Genomic DNA, 14,854 nt, shown 5'->3' on the forward strand with positions numbered 1-14,854 from the left:
GGGATTCGAAATACGTTCGGTCTCGAAGTAGGCACGGTCTTTGGGGGATTGAGCGGGCGTAGTGCAATATTTGTTCTCTCGCCATAGTGTATAAAAATGACTGCCGTTGTTGGGCGTATTGCGAATCGGTTTTAATAGCACATCGTCTCATTGGTGGTAAAGTAATCGTGGATGGTTTTCCTGGTAGTGTCCACCAGGGCGGGGTCGGCAAGGATAGATTGTTGAGGCGCCAGGAGGTCTGGCGGGGTCGGAACAAGGGAGACTTGAGTCGCAGCAGACGAGGTTATGGTCCGACCAGGTCATGAGCAGAATTTCCAATTCAACAAGAAGGGTTAGGTGACGGTGTGGTAGGAAAACGTAGTCCAGCCTATAGTAGAAGGCGTACGCTGTGGAGTAGAACGTTTAGTCTCGCGCCGTTGGGTTCAGTGCTCACCAGCAGTCTGTAAGTTGGTGATGATGGAGCAGTTGGAGAGTTTTTGCGTGTCTGTTGTGGGGTGTTGTCACGGGGTTCGTAGAGGTATCTTGGTGGTGTAGGGACAGGTAGAGGTCTACACCTATGATCAGGGTGCCCTCTGTGAATGTCATCAGGTTGTTCAGGGTTGTGTGAAGGAATTGGTATTGTTTGGATTTAGGCGCGTATATGTTTGCGAAGGTGTACTTCTGACCGTGTATGGTACCTTTCGTGAAGATGTCTCTGCCCTGTTTGCATCGGAGGGTGTCCAGTTCTGCGTAGGGGATCCACCTGGAGAAGAGTATTCTCCCCAAAGGGTACGATGTATCGGATTGTTGCTGAAGAATCCTAGTGGGAAGTTGGGGTCTTGCAAGGAGGGCGCCCGATTCTCTTGAAAGTGCGTCTCTTGGATGAATGCCACTGACGTTCAGTATCGCTTTAGGTCGCGGAGGAGTCGAGAGCGTTTATTGCAGACCGTTAAGTCCGTGAACATTACAGGAGAGGAGGCCTAGGTCCTCCCGGGTATAGCGGGTGTCCCTGGGGCTGGCATCTCCAGAGCGGCCAGTGGGGGCGTCGTGGGAGTGATGAGAAGGGAGAGAGAGAGAAGGAAAAGAGAAAGCAAAAAAAAAAAGGGGGTGGGAGAGTTGGTTAGGTTGGTCCCGTCAAGTCCGGGTGTAGTGACAAGTGTCCAGGCAGTGGGCCTCACAGGTCCAGGAAGTCTAAACACCTAGGGTTACTCCTGGAGGGTAGCGTCCCCCACGCAGAGGGGGTGCACTGTGTCCTTATCCTACTGGGTGGGTAGACACTCCGTGCCGGCCTCAAGCCGGGTTCGCAACCATGGACCAGACTGGGGTCACACCTGGTGTGTCTGTCCTGGCCGACCTTATATGACATCACGTATAGGTCTTGTATGTCGTGCATCTCCCATTTAAGACACTGGCCCCCTCCCTCCCTTTGTGACTGTCCCATTGGATAGAGGAGGCATAAAATACGTTTCTGTGAGCTCAGTGGTGCGCTACTCATTGTCCCAGTTCTCAGGTCCCAGTGCGGCACATGGCGCCCGCTTTCTGTAGGCGGGTGATCCCGGTTCTTGGTTGGACCGCAACGTGGTGGCCCATAAGAGAGTCCCCAGGCAATGGCCAGACCCCAAGCCCCCTACCCCAGTAAAAGTGAGCCCCCCCCTAATGGTGTTTGCGTGAGTTACGAGTGTAGCCAGTGTCCCCAATAGAAATGACCGTACTCACGGATGTATGTTATGTTTCAAGTTAGTCTTCCTCTCTCCAGGTTGTGGCTTGCGGTTTCGTTCTTTACTCCTTACTCCTCCGGGTCATGCCGGGGTACCAGGAATCCCGGAACATCAGCAGGGGCCTTATGGTGTGTGTGTCCGGTCCCCTGCGGGCAGACAGGGAGAAGGGATACTACCAGGGGTAGGGGATCCTTGCAACCTTGAGCGCCTTTCTCGTCTGTAGGGTATAGCGGGATAGATCTTGGTAGATTGAGATGGATTGGTTAAGTTTTCTAGGAAGAATACAATGTCTCTTTGTTGTTCTCAGGATGCGGGCGGTGGGCACAGTGCGCGGTGGGCTGTGACTAGGCCCAGTCGAGGGAGCTGTTGGTCTCCCAGCACGTGGCCAAAGATAGTGCGCAGGATTTCAGGGATATTTTCAGCTGGGCCGCCTTCCCTCACTCCCCTGACGGGGAGGTTCAGCCTGCGGCCTCTATTGTCCAGGTCATCCACCCAGGTGGTTATATGGGCCAAGCTTGACTCACAGTTTGTGACCGCAGTATTGGTCACGTCTATGTCGGAGCGAAGGGCTCTGGAGTCTGTCTCTGCTATTGTTATTCTGGCATCCATATTTGCCATGTCAGCTCTGACTTTGGCTATTTCGTCACGGACCACCCGACTTAGGTGGTTATAGAGGGCCTCAAAGTCAGCCTTCGTAAGTAAGTTCGGGAGTATGGCCCGTTTCTCCCCGTCTAGCGCCATCTGTGCTTCAGGTGAGTTGGATGGGGCCGTCGAGAACCTCACGGGTGTTGCAGAGGGTGAGTCTGGGGTCGAACTGAGGGCCTTCATTTTAGGTTGGGATGCAAGGTCCCATGGCTTGGTGAGGCATGTGCGGATGGAAGGTTCCACCCTGTACACCGATGGTTTGGGGGTGCTGGGGGGGGGGGCTCAGACGGTCATTTGGTGCACCCCAAGCTTGGCTGGCAGTGCGTGAGGTGAGCTTTGTTGTGCGATTTTTAGCTTCGGCCACAAGGAGCTGTAAGGTTATGCGGCCATTTTCCTCAGCAGACTGACACACCACCCCCCCCCCCCCCACCCCCCCATATTATTAATTTTGTACATCGTTTTTTAAGGAGTAAATTGTAAATTATACATTTATCATCGATACACTTAAATAAGATCATGATCTGAGCACACCATGGCACGGAAAGCACAATTTTCAAAGATCAAAGTATTTATAATTCTATCCATGCCACGACAACTTGGTATTCGATGTCTTGGCAGTCATAAGACTAATCTTGAAAACCGCTGAGCATGAACCATTATAAGTGATTTATCACAACTGCAGCTCAAATGTTGATTCCGAATTTAGGCAAAACTGGCAGCATTGATAAATGTTCCCTTCTCTGCTATTTTGTTTTAATCAATTTTTTAAATTTTTCTTATCTTGGGTCTCAGCTCACCACTGTTTAGTGAATAAGCCTTCAACTGCTCAATATAAACCTGCCCAAATGAGAAGACTGCCACAAGCTGTAAATGGCTTCCTTTTAGGAGCAGTGGGGAATGTAATATCTGTACCCAGATAGGATTTCTCAGTGTGCAGTGTACTTAAAAATCCCAATCTCGCATTCTGCAGCTGTTTCAAAAATCCATTTGATAGATTTTTCAGATTTGTATATTATTTGGCAACTTTCATAATATTGAGCCTGAGCTAAATTGCTTTTCAACACTGGTGACGTCGTCGAAGATTGTTTCATTTCAAGTTCTAATGTTCGTATCACAAGTAAAATGTCCTCGTTATTTATCAATATTTCTGAGCGCTAATCTGGCAAATTGAATTATTTGTTTGCGGTATAGCTGTTCATATTGTTAACATCGGTAAGAGGGCTTTATATTTGTAGCTCGGTTTCGTGGTTTTATTACCTGTGTTGTCGGCATCACGTTCCTGTAAGCATTAAAAGATCAACAACATTTTAAAATATTTCATTTATAGAAAAAATTCAGTCAGCAAAGAGAAAGGGGTACGAGAACAGGAGAAATGAAAACAGTGTTTCTAGTTCTCCTCTACATTGGCAGTGTTAGCCCTGGTTGTGCCCTGTCTGAACTGGATTATGTCATTGGTTAAATCTTTAATATAAGTTTCAAGGGTTACTCCAACCATCATGTGGTAGGAGTCTGTACGTGTAGCGTTTCTGCTTGAAACGCTGCACGTACTGAAATATCTGCACTTTTGTTATACCTCCGGCACGTGTGACTTAGGCAGCCTGGAACTGTGTTCCGAGCTTTGTAATGCCAATTCTGTGCAAAAAAAGACGTCCTTTGTCAGCGTGCAGTGCATGCTGGGAATGTACAGCCCCCGAACAGCACTTCCTCCTTACCGTTATCAGCAATTGGGTGTAGGGCGGGCTTTGCTGTCACTCCACTCACCTGGGTGCTTTTGAATGCAACCACTGCGCACATGTCCGGTGTCACAAGACCCATTTGATTGGACCACGAATGTGAAGATGATGATGTAGAGTGACGTCGGAGAAAGCGCTGGATTCCAGGTAGGTTTCCATTTTCTCTTCCAGGTAACAAAGGAGACCGGGTGCAAAGTGTCCAATAGGGTATATCGACTTTAATCTAAGTATTACAAGAAAGAGAGGGTCGGAGTAACCTTTTAAGGAAAACTAAGCATCTTGTGAAAAAAGGTTAACACAAGTTATAGATTTTCGATTATTATTCTTTGACGTAAATTTTCTGAAAAGTGACAGTTTCCCTTTAAGTATACCAATGGGTTTGTATGTCATAATGGCGAGAGTGTTCGTGCTCTTCTGTTGCTGTATAAGAAACACAGAAACCCTTGACTAATAACCCCGTAAGAAATCGGTGTAGATCTTTCCTGTCCAGCCGCCAGCCATATACTTTGGTAGAATTGGATGTAGCTGTAAAAAAGGTGCAATGTACAGACAGGTTTATGGAACACTGCTAGGGAAATAAAACCAGAAGTAGTAACGCGTACATGACTGCAAAATATTCTAAGAAAAAGATAAGAGGATCATAAGCAAATTGCTCCAGTATGAAAAAGTAAATTAGACCTTAAAGTTGTGTTTAAAGATAAATAGCATTGCAATGATACTTTCACATTAACCAATGGAAATATTCTAAGCATCTATATAGGTTTCCAAGGCCTTTAACATGAGTACTAGATATTGTTAATGGCCCTTGTCAAAGTCTGCTTTATTCGCCAGTGTAATCTCTACTAATTTATCACGGTAATTTCCCCCTGCTTTAGAATTCCTTTGTTAGATGAATCCCTTTTCTTTCTTTTTTTTTTTTTGTAATTCAAATAGCGTAATTAGCATATAGGTTCAAGACTGCATAGATTTTTTATTTTTTTATTTTTTTTTTAATGAAAGCATTTTCTTTGCAAACTGCCATGTTCTCTGGTTACACGCGTGAAATTCACTGTATGCCTCCGTGTGCCAAATTGCAGTAGACCAGCCGCATGCATGGTTTAAAGGGACATCAGATGTAGCCATGTCCGCTTATGATTTCATTCCATATGGCTGGCGAGGCAGCAGATGCTGTCTTATAAAAAGATCCAAGGCATGGGATCAAACCATAGGTTTGTCCCTCTATAAGGTAATCAGAGATTTTTATTATTATTTTTTTATCAATTAATTTGTTCTGTTTATTTTGCACTGCTGTGTTTATTGGTGCTTTCTAAATTATAATGCTCAGTACAACTTAAAGGGATACTATAGTGTTAGGAATACAAATCTGTAATGTTCCCACTGCTTCCCTCTTTCCTTGCAGCCCACTCTGGACAATAAACTGTTATAAGCTCTTTATGTACTAATCCAATATCAGTGCCATTCTGAGTCGGTGTTCCATCAGATGAGAGTGCTAATGCGCATGTGCGGCGAGCACCGTGACCACATTAAGCCTTGCCCATAGGAAAGCAATGAATCAATGCTCTGCTATGGGGATTTAACGGACGCTGGATGTCCTGATGCAGATATTGAAGATGTCCAGCATCAGTAAGGCGACTTAAAGTTCAGTAAGATCTTGAAAGCACCTCTAGTGGCTGTTTGAGAGACAGCCACTAGAGCCTGTCTTAGTGCTGCAATGTAAGCACTGCAATGGTTTACGTTGCAGGACTAAGGGCACTAGGGCCAATGAGCTGAAATGGTCTTGGGGCCTATAGCGTCCCTTTAAATTTGTTCCACCTGGAAGTAATGAATATATATTGGCTCTTCATTTGGGACACAAATCTATAGATGTGTTACATGTCTGTCCACGTTTTTTGCCTTGTCAATGGGGCATGAAAATGAAATGTTCTGTAACATAAACTTAGCATGCCGTACTTAATTATACCGATTTATTTTGCAACAGCCTAAATGCTGGTTCTGTGAAATTTTACAATTTCACAATTCCCAATTTCGTAAATAAACCATTATGATTAATTTCAAAACTCTGGCTCGCCTTGATACCCTGTGGGTTTGGTCCTTCATTTTCATAAAAACTGGGCATAATAAACTTTGTGTATAGGGTGCCAGTCAAAATAATAGTTTCCACATATCCGGTTTGTCTTGTTTTATTCCAGATTAATTTTCTATTTTTTTTTTTATTTTTCTCATGTGTATAATGAAATTAGATTATTGGGAAGCAGACCCTCACCCAGCCTCTATTAGAGACCGTTTAAAGCGTGATGAAGACAGTACACAATGGTTCTGCTCTTTTTGTCATATGTTTAAAGCATATATACGGTATATGTTTTTATTTTTTTTAAATACTTTCATGACATAAGAAGAGCCTATTTTACAGTCAACCGCCGATAAGGCACATTTTTGGCACTGTAGCTCTTCTGATCCATGACAGCTGGAGGGTGGGGGGGGGGGGGGAGGAATAATTAAATTATCTGACTTATATTCTACATCTTCTAATCTACATTCTTAATAAGTCCAGTAACACCATTACCACTATATAGCTGCTAAAACATGCGGTAGGCATATTGAATTTAGGTAAAGTTTCTCATGTAAAGAGACTTTATTTTTTTCTGTTATACCTATTTTGTGTCGATTGAAATTGTGCGCTAAACTACATAAAGAAACCCCATCATTGATTAGTGTGCTGCACCTTCCCACATTGGATTTCATTAACCTCGAACCTTGCTCACAATCTCCCTATGTTATGTTTTTCAGATTAAAACCTCTGGTTTCCACTCAGCCATCGAAAAAGGCAGCTCTGGATCCGGTAACGTTCGTTTTTATTTATTCAGGTTTGGGGAAGATAGATTTAGATGCAGATTCACATCCAACCCAGAATATTTGTTTATGAAATCTCTTTTGCTTTCTTATCCTATATGTGCCTTAAACTAATACATGCTCTATAGAGCACCATAATAGAGAGATAATATTAGGATATAAATCCCAGGGGAAGGAGTCATTTCCATATACATACGTTTCTAGGCCGAGAGTGGCATGTCTTCCCTTGTGTTCTCAGTAAAATCCACAGCTGCTAGTTATGGTGAAATCACGAAGGATTACCTGCTGGTTGATTAGTCTGGCAGTGCGGAGAGAGCCAGGAGGGCCTTGTTCTAGTGACAGATGCTTTAGAATGGACTGACGGGCGCTGTCTTTCTCTATCACCGAACGCACATGACTAAGGTCGTCCTATACAAGTAATTAAATACTTTGTTTCCAGGAGAACATCACACGTAAACTAGAAATTTGACTTCTGATTTAAATAAGCATAGAGAACTGCCAACTCATCAGCTGTAACTGCTAGTAGGCATTGTCTCCCCGCTGTGTTTGTACCTCCGATTCCTGAAGATTGACCTCAAATACCTTGATAGGGCAGGCCTTTTATAGTTCTCACAGCAAACTCTTTAATTGGCACCGGTGGAGGTATCCGTTTGATCATACTGATTGTTCATCTAAGAGGCTGTGGAGACATGGATTGGGGAGGGAGTAATTAAAACAAATGTTTGAAGAAATTCTATTATATTACTGCTCGTGATATTCTAGCACTTGTTAAACACCACAACTAGCAATATTTCCTTACTCCGATGCGTAATATAACGAATATGGAAAAAGCTACTTCTTAATCACATCACTATCGTGTGGGTACATCAACCGCTGATTGGCAAAACATGTCTTAAAAATGGGCATCCACAATGGTAAGGGCCACAACGTATGATATTATATTATTAAATCGTATGCCTTGGTTGGCCATACAATACAATAAGGGAGAATCAAACCGGTGCCAATAATGTTTGTGAACCAGGTGTGGACTTCACCTTCAGTACATTTAGCAAATTAGTGCAATTATTATTCTATATGCACCATAACCTGTGCAACATCCTAATGTACACATTGAAAGTGTTAAGAAAAGCTGGTTAAATTAAATAGTTCTGACAGACTTAGGAGAACTCTGTGTTGCACAGAAAAAGGCTCTTTGAAAAGTTTGAGAGAATTCAGAGCAGCTTGCTATAAATTATTATTGTAATATCTCAAATATGTAGCGTAGAACATAATTTTACACATAATTATAATGGAAAGCAGACATAAATTGTCCCTAGCAGCCGGATACTCTGTCTAAAGGAAAACCTCATCATTTTAATCCTCCTTCATTACAGATCGCCACATTTTGCTGTGTGTAGCATGATGAAAATAGCAGCGGAGGAATAGCAATTAGGAGGAGGTTACATTTTAATTAGAATACCTTTTTTACTCTCCAACAAAATGCATGAATCAATAAGTAGTTTATGTTGCAATCTTCTCTGTCCCATAGCATTTTATTATGCTTGATAGAATTTCTTGCTATGAATACATTTTCCCTTGTGTGAGTTAATCCTTTTGATTAGTTGCATACGATTCCCATATATATATACCGTATATACTCGAGTATAAGTCGAGTTTTTCGGCACATTTTTTGTGCTGAAAAACCCCAACTCGACTTATACGCGAGTCAATGTCTGTATTATGGCAACTTACATTGCCATAATACAGACAAGGGGCTGTGTAGGAGGGGGGCTGGCAGGAAGCGTTTACTTACCTCTCCTGCAGCTCCTGTCAGCTCCCTTCTCCTCTGCGCCGGTCCGGTCAGCTCCCCTGTCAGCTCCCAGTGTAAGTCTTGCGATAACCGTGGGGTCATAGTGCGGCCGCGAGACTTACACTGGGACTTGCAGAGGGAGCTGACATGAGAGGTAAGCACTCTCTGCCAGCCCCCCTCCACTGAACTGCCAATGCCACTGGACCACCAGGGAGTGAGAGCCTCCCTCCCTGCCATGTATCAAGCAGGGAGGGGGGACGAAAATAAATATAAATAATAATAAAATAATAATATTTAAAAAATAATAATAAAATAAAAAATAATATAACAAAAAAATTATTAAAATAATAATAAAAATGCCACCTCCCCACCAAGGCTCTGCAACACATACACAAACACACACTGCATTACACACACTCACACTGCATTACACACACTCACACTGCATCACACACACTCACACTGCATCACACATACTCACACTGCATTCATACTCACACTGCATTCATACTCACACTGCATTCATACTCACACTGCATTCATACACACACTGCATTCATATACACACACGCTGCACTCATACACACACGCTGCACTCATACACACACGCTGCACTCATACACACACGCTGCACTCATACACACACGCTGCACTCATACACACACGCTGCACTCATACACACACGCTGCACTCATACACACACGCTGCACTCATACACACACGCTGCACTCATACACACACGCTGCACTCATACACACACGCTGCACTCATACACACACGCTGCACTCATACACACACGCTGCACTCATACACACACGCTGCACTCATACACACACGCTGCACTCATACACACACGCTGCACTCATACACACACGCTGCACTCATACACACACGCTGCACTCATACACACACGCTGCACTCATACACACACGCTGCACTCATACACACACGCTGCACTCATACACACACGCTGCACTCATTATACACACGCTGCACTCATTATACACACACACTGTAAATATTCAATTAATATAATTTTTTTAGGATCTAATTTTATTTAGAAATTTACCAGTAGCTGCTGCATTTCCCACCCTAGTCTTATACTCGAGTCAATAAGCTTTCCCAGTTTTTTGGGGTAAAATTAGGGGCCTCGGTTTATATTCGGGTCGGCTTATACGTGAGTATATACGGAACATGGGACGTTTCCCACCCTAGTCTTATACTCGAGTCAATAAGTTTTCCCAATTTTTGGGGGTAAAATTAGGGGCCTCGGCTTATACTCGAGTATATACGGAATCCTTGTTATGGACATATTTCCATGTCCAATATATAGAAATAAAGTAATGATGGCACTCCAAGGACTTCGAAAATGGCTGTTAAGCACCGGGCTTTTTACTATTAATCCAGGAGGTCAAGCAATTGGAACTATATATATATATATATATATATATATATATATATTTTTTTTTTTTTTTGTGCTCGGAATTTCTAATACATAATGGAATGTAGAAGGAGATGCAAAGATGGTTGAGGTGTGCCGAAACAAACGTATGAGTTGGCCTGTAATAAAAAGAGGGCAAAAAGCGGATTTAAAGTAAACACACTTTATTGCAAGTTATACAGCAAGGTTACTGAAGGCTTATTGGAGCTCCCTCTCTGGTTGAGGTATGTAAGTAAATAAATTGAGGATTACCATCTTCCCAGTCTCTTAATGATGTGGACTGGGGTGTTAGAGCTTGCAGCTGATGATGCTGCACCTATACGAAATGAGTGACTAGAGAAGGAAGTCGGCTTGTTGCCCAACCTTGATGGTAGTGTTCTGTCGTGAGAAATGAATTTAGCTGTAGTGAGTGGGTGCCCTTGGAGTAGTAATAGTGGAGTGTCCGTGTAGGAGGTGTCGGAATCTAACATTCAGATGCATAGTGACTGCTTGTCATTGAGGGAAGTGTCCTGTAAGATGCATACTCTATACATTCCATCCGGAATTACTGGTTCTTTAGCTTTGGCAGCTGTAGAATAGTGCATAGTGCACTGTGCACTGTGTTAACCTCTACCACTTCAGCTGGAAGGCTATTCATGCATCCACTACCCTCTCAGTAAAGTAATACTTCCTGATATTATTATTAAACCGTTGCCCCTCTTATTTAAGACTGTGTCCTCTTGTTGTGGTAGTTTTTCTTCTTTTAAGTCTCCTCCTTTACTGTGTTGATTCCATTTATGTATTTAAATGTTTCTATCATATCCCCCCTCTCTCGTTTTTCCTCCAAGCTATACATGTTAAGATCCTTTAACCTTTCCTGGTAAGTTTTATCCTGCAATCCATGAACCAGTTTAGTAGCCCTTCTCTAAACTCTCTCTAAAGTATCAATATCTTTCTGGAGATACAGTCTCCAGTACTGCGTACAATACTCCAAGTGAGGTCTCACCAGTGTTCTGTACAATGGCATGAGCACTTCCCTCTTTCTACTGCTAATACCTCTCCCTATACAACCAAGCATTCTGCTAGCATTTCCTGCTGCTCTATTACATAACTCTAAGAATAAACCTGAAGAAACCGTAAGTCAGATTGCGTATTAGTATTATTGGTTAATATAGACGTATATTGCCCAAGAAAAAATATACATAAAAGACTTGTTTCAATCAACCTGGAAGAATACACAGAATAAATGAAAGTTATTACAGCAGCTGGCACTACCACTTTGTCACCCTACCCTTCACTCTGAATGTTTATCATGTGAACCTTTACTGTTGTGTTCTTTGTTGCCCCTTACCTCCAAGACATCATCTTATGTGCAGTCAGACGGTTAAACTTCTCCAGATGTTTGATAGTGTGTCAATTCTCACGAGCTATCTGGATCCAAGAACCAATATATCCATCTTGGGTTCATCATAAACTCTGAATATAAAGCTGTTCCTCAGAAAATTGTCTGTTAAATCTATCTCTGACACTCAGATTAAATTTATTCTTAAGGCCCTTTTGGTTACTATTATTGGTAAGGCTGTTTTTGGTCCCTTTCATTCCTAAGGACATATTGCAGCTTTTCAATTTGCGAGGTGGTTGCAATTATACTTTGTTTTTGGGGACCCAAACATTGAAGGGTATCTCTGTTTACTCTTATGGCAGAGCCTATGGGCATTTCATTTTCAACCTTTTTATTCATTTTGTTGCTATAAGGCATTAAGCAAAATATGCGTATTTTAATTATATTGAAACCACAACGTTGGCACTGAGATTATTAGTAATTTATTCACAAAAGAACAAATCAAACTTAATTTATACAAAAGCATTTTCCACTATTAAATCCATATCGGACATGGAAATATGTCCATAACAGGAATTCCAACGTTCTGCATGTAACATAGATCCTGTTCCTTTCTCAGGGATCTACGAATAACCTCGAGACTCCCTCTACAGTGGTGGTGGAAAGTGGGCCTGTTGCGTACTGCAATGAGGTTGAGCCCGAAGAGGAAGAGGACGAAGAGGATGAATACTGTGTGAGTGCCCTTGAGTTACTAGGAGGAAATGGTAAGTATTCATTTTATAATTTGGGGTTTTATTGTTATCACATGTTCATGTTGAAATAGAAAACACTCACAAAAATCACTAATTCACTTAATGTTCTTGATGGTACGGAACCAATTTCTTTTATTTTTGAGATTTGCTAAATACATTTCTTGGAGAAAAACAATCTGCTCTTTGATCCTTTGCATCTTAAATAACATGAAAAGTGGTTACACATTGACAAACCGTGCCTCTAGCATGTTAAAAACGAAAACATTCAAGCACAGATCTGTCATTGTATTCTTTTCCCATTATCATTTAACATATTAAAGTACTAAATTAAGAAGCTTTTTTTTTTGCTGTTATGGCAACAAATCTTTTCTACCTATCTGTGTCCTGTCCTTGTGTTTGCATGACTACCATCCAATTAATCAGCCCCTACTAAAATATCGATAGAACAAAACGTTTAATTAGATTAAATAGATATTTTTTTTAGTTAAGAGTTGGGCATTTAAAAATAATAGTGATTATTAGTCCTACGTAATGTAATTTCACTAATAAAAGGAGATGAGGTATTATTACAGGTATATACTGGATGTTCAGTAATGCTTATTATTATTATTGCCATTTATATAGCGCCAACAGATTCTGCTTTACTATATTATGAGAGGGGGGATTTAACTATAAATAGGACAATTCCAAGAAAACTTACAGGAACGATAGGTTGAAGAGGACCCTTCTTAAGAGACCCTAATCTGCGTTCAATTCATTGTATTAACAGAGAATAGTTAATCAGGGTTGAGATTCGGGGCACCTCATTACATGTTTTTTGTTTCATTTCAGATTATGGCTGTGAAATGGATGAAGATGATGGCTACTGATCTCTACCACGTGGGCTTGTGACTATGGTGTTTAATAGTTTACTATACGGACATGTATCTGTAATGCTGCTCTATGATCAGCAAAACTAGACAAAGTAGCTTGAAGTTTGGACTATAAAAAGTGTTGAAAATCCTCCTAATTTTGGTCAGTTGAAACAATATTTATTGGGATTGTAGTACTTGAAACTTTTTTTTATTATTATTTTTACTATTATTTTTGGGCACATTTTTCAATAACTTTATTTTTTATGCCGTAATCATGCTTTGAAATATTTGTTAAAATCTATAACCTGAATAGCAGACAGAGACATTTTTCATCTTACCTGAATTCCCGTGGCTGTAATTGAGAATGGATTTATTTTGCTCCACACCTGAAGTTGTGCCTGCAACTGAGCTGTTACGTTAATCATCTACCTGCCCAGACTTCCGGATGAGTTGGTTGATGGTTTTAGCAATTTCTTAATAAATTTGAATGTATTTCTGAAGACTGCTAAGAAATCCCATGGATGAAACAAGGGGAAAAGTCAGGACCAAATCGTAAAAGGGAGCAAGATGAGGTTACCTTGGGGACCCATCTGCCTATTTTCCAGAAAAAAATGAACCACAAGTCATTCTTAAAAAATGGAAACTGTCTATATTTAAAAAAAAATAAAGGTCTAATCGGACATGAAATGATGTGGAGGGTTCTCCATGACAGGAAAAAAAACATTTTTTTTTTCTTCATATTTATTTAGTTTTTGTTTTTTATTCACTTTTTTTGTGTGCCCAATACCTTTCTTGGTTTTTTAACGTGTGGCCATTTTTCTGTCTCACCACATGGAGTACCTCTTCTTTACGTCCATGTGACCCTTATATTCTATTTTGAAGTATGCGATGGTATACTAGCCATGCCTGCTTTCCAATACATCTCCCCTTTATGTTGGAACGTGTCCCTTGAATATATTAGCTTGGGATTTCACGTCACTTAATCCCATTTGTTTTCAAGAGACTCTGTTAAATGGAACATGCAGATCAATTGACAAATGGCCATCTGACATCGAATGACTAATAAAGAGCCAGATCGACTGGAAAACTGATCTGTTATCAAGCATCTCCTGAAACTCTCTGAAGCTTCTACCAAACCAAGCAGAACACAAGCGTTCCTTAATTTAATTCCATGTAAATACATGAACAATTATGATTTTGTCATTGTGGTTCTTTCACTTCACGCAAGGCAGCCACTTGGAGGTGGTACAGTTTGTTGGGTTTTTTTTTCTCCTCACATTCCTGTTGCACAAATGCCGCAGACCAGGAAATCTTGCATCAAATGTTGTGTATATCAGTGTAAAGTCCATTTGTTCATAAGATAAAAAAAAAAAAGCTGTAAAACATTTTTTCCCGTTGTAGTTACTCTGAATTAAAGCTAAATAAATATATATATTTATTTATATTTATGGTCCGGGACAATAAGCAGAGTTAAAGTAGTGGTGTTGTAAGTCTGTTGTGGTGTGCTGATACTGTCGTTCAGGTAGGCCTGTAAAAAGGGGACCCACCAAAATTATATGGCTTGATAAAGGGAGCGGTGGGTGGGCTGAACCAGGAGGCATTGTCCCAGTGGAAGGGGCGGCCTGTGTATTTATATGCTGGGTAACCTTTCCCACAACTACAGGCTCTGCTTTCCCATATATTATATATATATATATATATATGTGTGTGTGTGTGTTATGTATACACACACGCACACACACATATTCTCCATGTTTGCGTCATTAAGCATT

The 14,854-nt window shown here is 41.4% G+C and overlaps 1 protein-coding gene across 1 annotated transcript in view; it reads left to right on the forward strand.

The window, feature by feature from the left end:
- The window catches only part of BRF1 (BRF1 RNA polymerase III transcription initiation factor subunit), a 197,677-nt gene extending 183,184 nt beyond the window's left edge, over nt 1-14,493 (forward strand). The window contains exons 16-18 of the mRNA XM_063440110.1: nt 6,863-6,914; nt 12,096-12,240; nt 13,060-14,493. Of these exons, the coding sequence (XP_063296180.1) occupies nt 6,863-6,914; nt 12,096-12,240; nt 13,060-13,097 (235 nt within the window). The 3' untranslated portion in view covers nt 13,098-14,493. The remainder of the gene's footprint in view (nt 1-6,862; nt 6,915-12,095; nt 12,241-13,059) is intronic.
- The last annotated feature ends 361 nt before the right edge of the window (nt 14,494-14,854 follow it).

The sequence above is a fragment of the Pelobates fuscus genome, chromosome 13 (genome assembly GCF_036172605.1).
Source record: "Pelobates fuscus isolate aPelFus1 chromosome 13, aPelFus1.pri, whole genome shotgun sequence".
Taxonomy (NCBI): Eukaryota; Metazoa; Chordata; class Amphibia; order Anura; family Pelobatidae; genus Pelobates; species Pelobates fuscus.